The following is a 13,623-nucleotide window of genomic DNA, read 5'->3' on the forward strand; positions in this document are numbered from 1 at the left end:
AGCCACCTCGCCCAGCCCTTTTTTTTTTTTTTTTTAAATCTGAGAGAAGGTCTCGCTCTGTTGCCCAGGCTGGAGTACAGTGGTGCGATCTCTGCTCACTGCAGTTTCTGCCTCCCAGACTCAAGTCATCCTCCCACCTTAGCCTCCTGAGTAACTGGGACTGCAGGCATATGGCACCACACCTGGCTAATGTTTGTATTTTTTGTAGAGACAGGGTTTTGCCATTTTGCCCAGGCTGGTCTTGAACTCCTGACCTCAGGTGATCTGCCCACCTTGGCCTCCCAAAGTGTTGGGATTACAGGTGTGAGCCACTGTGCCTGGTCTCTTTCTCTATTGTAAGATACTTGAATTGGGTCAATATTTGTGGAGAAGTCTCTTAAAAGTTCACTTGATTGTCAATACCAGAACTCTGCATTTAGTATTGACTTATATTCCTGGGAGCATTTCAGAGCATTCTGTTAGCCTAGAAAGATCCAGGATAATTTGACGTTAGAAGTTACTGTTGCCATGAATCTCAGTGACTTTTGGAATCTGTGAGGAATATCTTTTTGCTGGAAACTAGAGAGGTCTCCTCTGAAGCAGATGCCATTCATGATGGATTTCATCATTTGTGGGTTTTAAAAAACATTTAGTTTGAAATAATTTCAAATTTAAATAAAAGTTGCAAAATAGTACAAATAATTCATGTTTACTTTTCATCCAGATTTACAAGTCAACCTTATACAGCTTGAGTATCCCTTATCCAAAATGCTTGGGACCAGAAGTGTTTTCGATTTCAGATTTTTTCAAATTTTGGAATATTTTTATTATATACTTAAGCATCTCTAATCCCCAAATCTCAAATCTGAAATACCTGAAATGCTGTGATGAGCATTTCCTTTGAGTGTCATATGGGCACTTTATTTATTTATTTAATTAATTTATTTTTTGAGATGGAGTCTTGCTCCATCACCCAGGATGGAGTGCAGTGAGCGATCTTGGCTCACTGGAAACTCCACCTTCTGGGTTCAAGTGATTCTCCTGCCTCAGCCCCCTGAGTGGTTGGGACTATAGGCGTCTGCCATCATGCCGGGTGATTTTTGTATTTTTAGTAGAGATGGGTTTCACCATGTTGGCCAGGCTGGTCTTGAACTCTTGACCTCAGGTGATCTGCCCGCCTCAGCCTCCCAAAGTGACCAGGCTGAGCCACCAAGCCCGGCCCATTTTTTTTGAGACAGAGTCTCGCTTTGTTGCCCAGGCTACAGTGCAAGTGGCACAATCTCAGCTTACTGCAACCTCTGCCTCCCAGGTTCAGGCAATTCTCCCTGCCTCAGCCTCCTGAGTAGCTAGGATTACAGGCACGTGACACCATGCCCAGTTAATTTTTGTATTTTTAGTAGAGACAGGGTTTCACCATGTTGGCTAGGCTGGTCTTGAACTCCTGACCTTAGGTGATCCACCTGCCTTGGCCTCCCAAAGTGCTGGGATTACAGGAGTGAACCACTGCGCCTGGCCGTGGATTTTGGAGCATTTTAGATTTGGGATACTCAACCTGTACCATGTTTGCCTTCTCTCTCTCTTTCTTTCTGTGTAATATATCTATATATATAAATTATATATACACTACACATATATATGTATTGCATGTATATGTATGTATTTTATATATAAAATGCACATCTACATATAAAATATACATGTATATATACATGAGTATATATATGTGTCTCTGTATTTAAGTTTTGTTGGGACCACTTGAGGGTAAAATGCAGACATGGCGTCTCATTGCTCCGAAATACTTCAGTGTATATGTCCTAAAAATCAAGGATACTTGGTTACATAACCACAGTATATCACCAAAATGTATATTATAACAAGACTACTATCAAATCTTTGTACCTCTTTCAAATTGTTTCAGTAATATCCTTATAGCAAAAGACAAAACAACCACAAAAACTCTTCTTCCCTTTTATTTTGTTTGTTTTGGTCCATTATATTTCCAGGTTATGCATTAATGCATTGCATTACTTGCTAAGTCTTGTTACTGGCCTTTAATTTGGATATTTCTTTGCATCCCGCCTGACTCCTCTTCATGGTTATATCTTTTTTTTTTTTTTTTGGGAGACAGAATTTTGCTTTTGTTGCCCAGGCTGGAGTGCAATGGCGCGATCTCGGCTCACTGCAACCTCCGTCTCCCGGATTTAAGTGATTCTTCTGCTTCAGCCTCTAGAGTAACTGGGATTACAGACCTGCGCCACCTTGCCTGCCTAATTTTGTATTTTTAGTTGAGACAGGATTTTGCCCTGTTGGTCAGACTGGTCTCGAACTCCTGACCTCATGATCTGCCCGCCTCAGCCTCCCAAACTGTTGGGATTACAGGCGTGAGCCACCGTGCCTGGCCTTTTTTTTTTTTTTTTTTTTTTTTTGAGACAGGGTCTTATTCTGTTGCCTGGCTTGGAGTGTAGTGGTATGATCTTGGCTCACTGCAACCTTGACCTCCTGGGCTCAGGTGATCCTCCCACCTCAGCCTCCTTAGTAGCTGGGACTATAGGCATACACCACCATTCCTGACTAATTTTTATATTTTTTGTAGAGACTGGGTTTCACCATGTTGCCCAAGCTGGTCTTGAACTCCTGGGCTCGAGTGAACCACCTGCCTTGGCCTCCCAACATGCTAGGATTACAGGTGTGAGCCACTGCACCTGGCCCTAATTTTTGCAATTTTTGTAGAGATGGGGTTTCACTATGTTGCCCGGGCTGGTCTTGAACTCCTGGGCTCAAGCGATCTTCCCATCTCAGCCCCGCAAAGTGTTGGGATTATAGGCATGAACCACTGTGCCTGGCTGAGGATTAAGTTTCAACCTGAGGGGACAGGCATTCAAACTATAACATTGTCCTTTAGTCACTGGCTTAGTTCACTTAGAATGTTTATCTATTCTTCCATCTATATACGCTGTAGAATGTTTATCTATTCATCCATCTATATATGCTGTTTCCTTTCACCTTTTGGCTTTTGCAAATAATGCTGCTATGAATATGAGTTATAGAAATATACCAATTTGAATCCCTGTTTTCAATTACTTTGAGTATATACCTGGAAGTGGAATTTCTGGATTATACGGTACTTCCATTTTTTTTTTTTCTTGGATCATATGGTACTTCCACTTTTTTTTTTTCTTTTTTGAGGCAAGGTCTTCACTCTGTCACCCAGGCTGGAGTGTAGTGGCATGATCTCAGCTTACTGCAACTTCAGCTCCCTGGGTTCAAGTGATTCTCTTGCCTCAGCTTCCCAAGTAGGTGGGATTACAGATGCGTGCCACCATGCCCGGCTAAGTTTCGTATTTTTAGTAGAGATGGGGTTTCACCATGTTGGTCAGGCTGGTCTTGAACTCCTGACCTCAAGTGATCTGCCCACCTCGGCCTCCCAAAATTCTGGGATTACAGGCGTGAGACACTGCACCCAGCCTCCATGTTTCAATTTTTAAGCAAACAATTAGTTAAAAAAATAGGAAACCAAGAGAATGAACTATTTACTATTTTATTCCATGGGTTATAATCTGTTACTGTCATTGCTTATTTTGAGGTACAAATTGTCCCTTCTTTGGCCAGTGGAGGATCCTGCAATTTGTCTCTTGTGTCCTTTTCATAGCTCCTTGTTGGAACTCTTTCTTACTGGCCCACAATAGGATGTTCCAATTTCATCTTCTTACTTTTACTGCCCCAACCCTGGGATCAGCCATTTCTTCAAAGAGGCCAGTTCCTTTCATTGGAGAATGAAAAACCCAATATGTAGAAACCAAGATAGAGGTGTTAGGTGTGATTGCTACTGGAGTGTCATTACTTCCAAACCCTTTCAGAAGAGACCTAGGAAATTGTGTGTGTGTGTGTGTGTGTGTGTAATCATAAAAACATGTACACATACACCAAAGCATATATTTCTTTTTTTTTTGAGATGGAATCTCTGTCGCCCAGGCTGGAGTGCAGTGGCGCAATCTCGGCTCACTGCAAGCTCCACCTCCCGGATTCACACCATTCTCCTACCTTAGCCTCCTGAGTAGCTGGGACTACACGCCCAGCTAATTTTTTGTATTTTTAGTAGAGACTGGGTTTCCCCGTGTTAGCCAGGATGGTCTCGATCTCCTGACCTTGTGATCAACCTGCCTCAGCCTCCCAAAGTGCTGGAATTACTTGTGTGAGCCACCGTGCCCGGACTATATTTCTTTATTATTATTATTATTTTGAGATGGAGTCTTGCTCTGTCACCCAGGCTGGAGTGCAGTGGCACAATCATGGCTCACTGCAACCTCTGCCTCCTGGGTTCAAGCAATTCTCCTGTCTCAGCCTCCTGAGTAGCTGGGATTACAGGTGCCCACCACCACGCCCGGCTAATTTTTGTATTTTTAGTAGAGATGGGGTTTCACCATGTTGGCCAGGATGGTCTCCAGCTCCTGACCTCAAGTGATCTGCCCACCTTGGCTTCCCAAAGTGCTGGGATTATAGGCGTGAGCCACTGCTCCCATTCAGAATCATACATATACATATATATTTCTGTATCTACATATCTGTCTTTACATATATATATATTAAAAATTAGAGTTTGCACTAATACCTCCAATTACAGTCTAACATCATGGAATTTATTCTGGCTTTCTCCCTTCTCATATATGTGTCTCCCTTCCCAACAGTGAGAAACCTGGCTTGCTATCCTTAACATGGTAACTTATTTATTAAGTAGTTTATTTATTCTTTTTTTTTTTTTTTTTTTTTGAGATAGAGTTTCGCTCTTGTTGCCCAGGCTGGAGTGCAGTGGTGCAATCTTGGCTCACTGCAACCTCCACCTCTTGGGTTCAAGCGATTCTCCTGCCTTAGCCTCTGAAGTAGCTGGGGTTACAGGCATGCACCACCACGCCCAGCTAATTTTGTATTTTTACTAGAGACAGTTTTCTCCATGTTGGTCAGGCTGCTTCCAAACTCCCAACCTCAGGTGATCCACCTGCTTCGGCCTCCCAACATGTTGAGATTACAGGCGTGAGCCACTGTGCCCTGCCTCTAGTTTATGGATATTTATTCCATGTGCTCAGTCTTACGACCACATGGTCTGTTTTCTTGGGCCTGGCCCCATCAGTGCACAGTCTTAATACCCTAGTCCCAGTCCCTCTGATCGTATCCCCAGCCCCGCCTACTGAATCCCAGGTCTCTACCAAAGGAAAGGCAAGGAGGAGGCATTGACTAAGGAGAAGAGGGGGAAGGGACAGGGAAGGTCTTGATTTGTATTTTCTAAAACTACTCTGCTCATAATGCATCTTAGCTGTGTTGTTGTGGAAAGTAGTGCTGACAGTGTGGTTTTTTTTTTTTTTTTTTTTTTTTTTTTATTACTTACTCTCTCTCTCTTTTTAAGATGGTTTCACCCAAATATCACTGGTGTGGAGGCGGAAAACCTACTGTTGACAAGAGGAGTTGATGGCAGTTTTTTGGCAAGGCCTAGTAAAAGTAACCCTGGAGACTTCACACTTTCCGTTAGGTAAGTTGGAATGAAGAGAGAGAATCCTGAGAGTGTTTTCCAGGTTAGGAGGTGGTAAAACCATGCTTGGACAGCTTGCTGCCTGCATTTCCAGCTTGAAGGCCTTCCCTGAGCCCTGGGCTGCCTTCAGGGTTTACGGAGTGGCCTCCTGGACATTTAGCAGAAGGGGAATAAGAAGGGCCCTTCTTCTCCCCCTGAGACCTCATGGAAGGTGAGTTGGAGCAGGTCATAGAAGTTCTTAAGCCCTCCAGTGCTTAAGCCTTGTTCCATGCATCTTGAACCTGGTTTCTGCATTTTTCTTTTCCTTCCTGTTGATTTATTTAAAAATTTTATTTCTTTTCAATTTTTTTTTATAGAGGTGGGATCTTCCAATGTTGGCCAGGTTGGCCTTGAACTCCTGGCCTCACGCAATCCTTCTGCCTCAGCCTCCCAAAGTGTTAGGATTACAGGTGTGAGCCACCATGCCTGGCCTTCTTTTTTTGAGACAAGCTCTTGCTCTCTTGTCCAGGCTGGAGTGCAGTGGTGCGATCACAGCTTACAGCAGCCTTGAACTCCTGGGCTCAAGTGATCCTCCTGCCTCAGCCTCCTGGGTATCTGGGACTCCAGGCTTGTGCCACCATGCTCAGCACTTTTCAAAAATATTTTTTGTAGAGATGAGGTCTCACTGTATTACCAAGGCTGATCTTTAACTCTTAGCCTCAAGTGATCCTCCTGCCTCAGCCTCCCAAATGTTGGGATTACAGACATGAGCCACCACACTCAGACTCTGTTGATTTCTTAACAAGAAAAATACTTGTTAAGAGTTTTTTCAGCTCACTTTCCTTTATCAACAAGTAAAACATGACTGAGGAAGTTGTGGTCCCCTTTGTTCCCCTGCCCAGGCTCGTTTCCCTCCCTCTTTGCCCAGAGGAAACCACCAAGAGGTTGGCATATATTCTTCCTGAACATATTTTTATAGTTGTACTGCATTTGTACTGTGTATGAACAATACAAAGTTGGTTTTTGTGTTTTAAAAATTCACATACATGGATTTATAATGTATGTATCATTTTGCAACTTAAAATTTTTTTTTGAGCTCTATGCTGATTGATAAAGATCTAATTTTTTTTTTTTTTTTTTTGAGAAGGAGTTTCACTCTTATTGCCCAGGTTGAAGTGCAATGGCATGATCTCAGCTCACTGCAACCTCTGCCTCCTGGGTTCAAGCCATTCTCCCGCCTCAGCCTCCAGAGTAGCTGGGATTACAGGTGTGTTCCACCATGCCCAGCTAATTTTTTGTATTTTTAGTAGAGATGGGGTTTCACCGTGTTGACCAGGCTGGTCTCAAACTCCTGACCTCAGGTGATCCACCTGTCTTGGCCTCCGAAAGTGCTGGAATTACAGGCATGAGCTACCATGCCTGACTTTTTTTTTTTTTTGAGACAAAGTCTCGCTCTTTCACCTAGGCTGGAGTGCAGTGGCCACAATCTTGGGTCACTGCAACCTCAGCCTCCTGGGTTCAAGCAGTTCTCCTGCCTCTGCCTCCTGAGTAGCTAGGATTACAGGCGTGTACCACCATGCCCGGTTAATTTTTGTATTTTTTTGTAGAGACTAGGTTTTACCATGTTGGCCAGGCTGGTCCTGACCTCCTGACTTAAAGTGATCCACCTGCCTGGCCTCCCAAAGTGCTGGGGTAACAGGCGTGAGCTATCGTGCCTGGCCTGAGAAATCTCATTCTTACTCCTACTCCTTTGTACCACACTATCTCCATCCTGTAGGTAGCCATTTCTATTAATTTCTTGTTTATTCTTATGTGTTTCTTTCATTCTTTTTCTTTCTTTCTTTTTTTTTTTTTGAGACAATCTTGCTCTGTTGCCCAGACCGGAGTGTAGTGGCACAATCTTAGCTCACTGCAACCTCCACCTCCTGGGTTCAAGTGATTTTGATGACGCAGCCACCTACGTAGTTGGGATTACACCACCGTGCCCAGCTAATTTTTGTATTTTTAGTAGGGATGGGGTTTCACCATGTTGTCCAGGCTAATCTCAAACTCTTGACCTCAAGGGATCTGCCTGCCTCGGCCTCCCAAAGTGCTGGGATTATAGGCATGAGCCACCATGCCCAGCCCTATGTTTCTTTTTACAAAAATAAGCAAATTTATATTTTTATTACTATTTTCCTTTTATTTTTACACATCAAGTAGAACATTAAATATATTTCTTTTTTTTTTTTTTTGAGACGGAGTCTCGCTCTGTCGCCCAGGCTGGAGTGCAGTGGCGCGATCTCGGCTCACTGCAAGCTCCGCCTCCCGGGTTCCCGCCATTCTCCTGCCTCAGCCTCCCGAGTAGCTGGGACTACAGGCGCCCACAACCGCGCCCGGCTAATTTTTTGTATTTTTAGTAGAGACGGGGTTTCACCGTGGTCTCGATCTCCTGACCTTGTGATCCGCCCGCCTCGGCCTCCCAAAGCGCTGGGATTAAATATATTTCTTTGTAATTTTTTTTCACTTACCTAAATCTTTTAGTGATCTCTCTCATCTTTTTAATCAGCTGGATAGCATTCTATCATGTGAATATTTCATAACTTCTATATACTGTCACCAGCAGGTAGCGATTTAGTTGTGTCCAGTATTTTAAAATGATACATAATGCCTCCATGAATGTAGTAACCTTTTGCATATATTGTTTTGTGCTTTGGGATAACACTACCTCATATTCAAAACTGTGTCATTACATGTGTCTTTAAAATTACATGTGTCTTTTTATTTTTATTTTTATTTTTTTTGAGTCAGAGTTTCACTCTTGTTGCCCAGGCTGGAGTGCAGTGGTGTGATCTCGGCTCACCGCAACCTCTGCCTCCCAGGTTAAAGCAATTCTCCTGCCTCAGCCTCCCCAGTAGGTGGGATTATAGGTGCCCGCCACCACGCCTGGCTAATTTTTGTAGTTTTAGTAGGGACGGGGTTTCACCGTGTTGGCCAGGCTGGTCTCGAACTCCTGACCTCAGGTGATCCTCTCACCTCAGCCTCCCAAAATGCTGGGATTACAGACGTGAGCCACTGTGCCTGGCTATCTTTTTTTTTTTTTTTTTTAATTGCTGCATAGTAGCCGGGCACGGTGGCTCATGCCTGTAATCCCAGCACTTTGGGAGGCAGAGGTGGGCAGATCACGAGGTCAGGAGACGGATACCATCCTGGCGAACAGGGTGAAACCCTGTCTCTACTAAAAATACAAAAAAAATTAGCCTGGCATGGTGGCGGGCACCTGTAGTCCCAGCTACTTGAGAGGCTGAAGCAGGATAATGGCGTGAACCTGGGACGTGGAGCTTGCAGTGAGCCAAGATTGTGCCACTGTACTCCAGCCTGGGCGACAGAGTGAGACTCTGTCTCAAAAACAAAAAAGCAAACAAACAAACAAAACAAACAAATTGCTGCATGGTATCCCATTGCATGAATAGTAACAGCAATTTTTGCAATGCATAGTATTCCATTGTATGAATAGTAATGTAACACAATTTGTTTATACATTTTTATGATTAAAAAGCAAAATGGTTTTTGGTAGCTATTCAGTTATTGTTACTTAATATATGCAATTCGATAGGCCAGTCTTTCAAAATAGAAGATATACCAGATAGGTCGGGCGTGGTGGCTCACGCCTGTAATCCCAGCACTTTGGGAGTATCACCTGAGGTGGGTGGATCACCTGAGGTTAGGAATTTGAAACCAGCCTGACCAAAATGGAGAAGCCCCATCTCTACTAAAAATACAAAATTAGCCGAGCGTGGTGGCGCATTCCTGTAATCCCAGCTTCTCAGGAGGCTGAGGCAGGAGAATTGCTTGAACCTGGGAGGCGAAGGTTGCAGTGAGGCAAGATCACGCCATTGCACTCCAGCCTGGGCAAAAAGAGCAAACATATGCAAGGTAAACAAAAAGACCTTTGTGTTGAGTTGGTTGATTATGTGGTTATTTCACCCATCATATTTCTTATAGGGAATGGGTAAATTCGTTTCTTGGGTTTCTTTCAACATTTAGATGAAGTCTGACGTGGAACATGAGATCTGATTTTACTGGTGTAACTCGTTATTTGTCCCCTTGCCTCCCTTTCCAATGGACTATTTTAGAAGAAATGGAGCTGTCACCCACATCAAGATTCAGAACACTGGTGATTACTATGACCTGTATGGAGGGGAGAAATTTGCCACTTTGGCAGAGTTGGTCCAGTATTACATGGAACATCACGGGCAATTAAAAGAGAAGAATGGAGATGTTATTGAGCTTAAATATCCTCTGAACTGTGCAGATCCTACCTCTGAAAGGTCAGTAACATTTTAGTGACCACAAAGTCTGCTGCTCCCTTGTGCCCTATGTGTCAGAAATGCATGACTGAGGTCTGTGTATGACTTTCTGACTCCAAAGGCTTGTGACTGTTTTTTGAGCTGTAATCTTTAAAGAATTATTAAAGTGAGACTAATAGCATCAAATTATTTTCAGAGTACCTTTTTCTTGCAAAAGTTTTAATCAGTGTTACTTACACTCATCCTATGGGGATTGCATAGCATTCCTGCATATACTTGGTTACATGTATTAGTTTTAAGACTTATTGAACTTTGGCGGATAATCTTTGAGAGTTATTAGAAGAAAACAAATGATAATGGAGACACCAAAATAGCAGCAGTTTTCTATGGTGGATTCAGCAGTGCCACCAACAGATGTCAGTTTAAGCTCAGAAGTGGAAAAGCAGAGAGCTCAGAGGGTCAGCTTTTTCATCAATTCTTTTAATGTTATCTCCACAACTATGTGAGAGTGACCTTACTTAGAGAGAATTGTGTTATTTTCAAGATCTGTCCCCCTGTATTGGAACTAGCCTGATGAAAGCATGGGCTTGACTTATTTATTGATTGTATTTGTTTTGTACACTCCCAGTCTCCTCTCTGACTTGGTGCAAATTCAGGATCTCTTAGTTTGTATATTTTGTGTCTTCAGGTATGATTTTATTAGCTTATACCTTTATGTCAGTGCTATTATGTGCTGATAATTTGTTTCTCTAGCTACCACTATAGCTTCAGGCAAAAGACTGTCAGCCAACTCTGTACAGTTTATTTCTAAATTTTACTGTTTTCAGTTGAGTGTGGATGAAAAATAACTCAAAGTTTATTCGTTTGATGATGAGCCATTAACACCACCTGCCATGATAGTGCTTGCTTTCTGACCAAGATCCTGAGGGAAAAAGCCACTTTATTAATAGAACTAGGTTAAAATGCTTCCCATAGTAACATGGAGCAGTATTGTCTCAAAGTCTGTCCTTGGATGGCCTTGGATGCCTGCATCAGGACTGTCTGATGTGCTGGTTTAAATGCAGATTCCTGCGCCTCATTCAGACTTAAGTGTATTGATATTGCTGGCTGTGGAGCCTGGGAATTCATATTTTTAGCAAAATCCCTCATTTTTACTCCAAGTCTTACGTGCATTACACAGTTTGAGATGATCACTCAGGATATAGTCCAAAGACACTGGAGGCTGTTGAATTATAGGTTGTATATATGGAAAAGGTTGAAATGTTTGAATTAATTTATAATGAAGATCCTTTTTAATTGAGTGTTTACATGCCAAAGCAAGGACAAACATTCAAAATGATTTTCTGTCTCTATTACAACTTTTTCTTTCTTTCTTTGAGATGGAGTCTCACTCTGTCACCCAGGCTGGAGTCAAGTGGCGTGATCTTGGCTCACTACAACTTCCGCCTCCCAGATTCAAATAATTCTCTTGCCTCAGCCTCCCAAGTAGCTGGGACTACAGGCATGTGCCGCCATGCCCAGTTAATTTTTGTATTGTTAGTAGAGACAGGGTTTTGTCCTGTTTGTCAGGCTGGTCTCGAACTCCTGACCTCAGGTGATCTGCCCACCTCGGCCTCTCAAAGTGCTGGGATTATAGGCATGAGCCACCGCGCCTGTCTCTATTACAACTTTTTATTACGACTTTATTTTTAAAATTATTTATTTATTTACTTATTTTGAGATAGAGTTTCGCTCTTGTCACCCAGGCTGGAGTGCAGTGGTGCGATCTCGGCTCACTGCAACCTCCACCTCCTGGGTTCAAGTGATTCTCCTGCCTCAGCCTCCTGAGTAGCTGGGATTACAGACACTCGCCACCACGCCCGGCTAATTTTTTATTTTTAGCAGAGACAGGGTTTCACCATGTTGGTCAGGCTGGTCTCGAACTCTTGACCTCAGGTGATCCACCTGCTTCAGTCTCCCAAAGTGTTGGGATTACAGGCGTGAGCCACCGTGTCTGGCCAACTTTATTTATTTTTGAGACAGGGTCTTGCTCTGTCACCCAAGCTAGAGTGTGGTGGCATGATCATAGCTCACTGCAGTCTCAACCTCCTGGACTCAAGTGATCCTCCTGCCTCGGCCTCATATTGTAGCTGGAATTACAGGCAGATGCCACCATGCTAATTTTTAATTGTTTTGTAAAGATAGATTTCACTGTGTTTCCCAGACTGGTCTTGAACTCCTGACCTCGAGTGATCTTCCTGCCTTGGCCTTCCAAAGTGTTGGGATTACAGGCATTAGCCACTATACCTGGCCTGTAACTTATTTAAATGGCTATAATTAAATAGTTGTTCCTTTTAAGATTGGGCAGTGGATGAATGGCAAATTGCATTTTTAAAAGAGGAGGGATTAAAAAAAAACAGGAAAGATTGGGGGCATTTGTCTCTAAACGACTGGGCTCAATTAAGAAGTTTAGTGGTCATTCTTACCATCTTTGCGGTTTTTCCTGCCCGCGTGGGATGCAAATTTTCTGTCTCAGGTGGGATTGATCAATCCCTTGGAGGAATGTGTCTGTTTTTTAATTGTGTTTAGGAGAGCTGACTGTATGTAGTAGTTTTGTGAAAGAACAACATGCACCCATAGTAGAGCTAAATTCTTTTTTATTTTTTAAAAACTTTAGGTGGTTTCATGGACACCTCTCTGGGAAAGAAGCAGAGAAATTATTAACTGAAAAAGGAAAACATGGTAGTTTTCTTGTACGAGAGAGCCAGAGCCACCCTGGAGATTTTGTTCTCTCTGTGCGCACTGGTGATGACAAAGGGGAGAGCAATGACGGCAAGTCTAAAGTGACCCATGTTATGATTCGCTGTCAGGTAAATCTCCAGTTGAACTATGGGCCTGGCAAGATGTTGTCTTTGGGTGATTTTTCTGCTGGAAAAAGACAGACACCATTACATTCAAAGTCAGATTGTCTTTTTTAAAAAATTAATTAATTAATTAATTATTTTATTCTAATTAATTAATTAATTTATGTTTTTTAGACAGAGTCTTGCCCTGTCACCTAGAGATGGAGTTTCACCACATTGGGTCTGGTGACCCAAATCTTTGAGTGATTTTTCTGCTGGAAGAAGACAAACACCGTTACATTCAAAGTCAGATTGTCTTTCTGTTTTTTGTTTTTTTTTTTTTTGGTGAGACAGTTTTGCTCTTTTTGCCCAGGCTGGAGTGCAATGGCGTGATCTCGGCTCACTGCAACCTCCGCCTCTTGGGTTCAAGTGATTCTTCTTCTGTAATCCCAAGTAGCTGGGATTACAGGCGGCTGCCACCATGCCCGGCTAATTTTTTGTATTTTTTTTAGTAGAGATGGGGTTTCACCATGTTGGCCAGGATAGTCTCAATCTCTTGACCTCGTGATCCACTCGCCTTGGCCTCCCAAAGTGCTGGGATTACAGGCGTGAGCCACTGTGCCTAGCCTTCTGTTTATTTATTTATTTTTAAATATTTATTTATTTATTCATTTGAGACTGGATCTTGCTCTGTCATGGCTCACTGCAGCCTCAACCTCCCTGGGCTCAGTTGATCTTCCTTCACTCACCCTCTTGAGTAGCTGGGACTACAGGTGTGTGCCACCATGCCCAGCTAGTGTTTGTATTTTTTGTAGAGATGGTGTTTCGCCACATTGCCCAGGGTGGTCTTGAACTAGGGCTCAAGAGGCTTGCCTGCTTCAACCTCCGAAAGTGTTAGGATTACAGATGTGAACTACTGTGCCTGATCCAAAGGCAGATTTTCTTTGCTCACTTAGTCAAGGTCATATATGCTTTTATTATACTTAATGTATTAGTATGGTTAGTATATTAGTATATTAGCATATTTACTATA

At 42.9% G+C, this 13,623-nt stretch overlaps 1 protein-coding gene across 1 annotated transcript in view; it reads left to right on the forward strand.

Moving 5' to 3' along the window:
* PTPN11 (protein tyrosine phosphatase non-receptor type 11) overlaps positions 1-13,623 on the forward strand; it is a 100,407-nt gene that overhangs the window by 24,705 nt on the left and 62,079 nt on the right. Inside the window, exons 2-4 of the mRNA XM_050749743.1 lie at positions 5,378-5,500; positions 9,595-9,789; positions 12,425-12,617. Of these exons, the coding sequence (XP_050605700.1) occupies positions 5,378-5,500; positions 9,595-9,789; positions 12,425-12,617 (511 nt within the window). The remainder of the gene's footprint in view (positions 1-5,377; positions 5,501-9,594; positions 9,790-12,424; positions 12,618-13,623) is intronic.

Source organism: Macaca thibetana, chromosome 11 (genome assembly GCF_024542745.1).
Source record: "Macaca thibetana thibetana isolate TM-01 chromosome 11, ASM2454274v1, whole genome shotgun sequence".
Lineage (NCBI taxonomy): Eukaryota > Metazoa > Chordata > Mammalia > Primates > Cercopithecidae > Macaca > Macaca thibetana.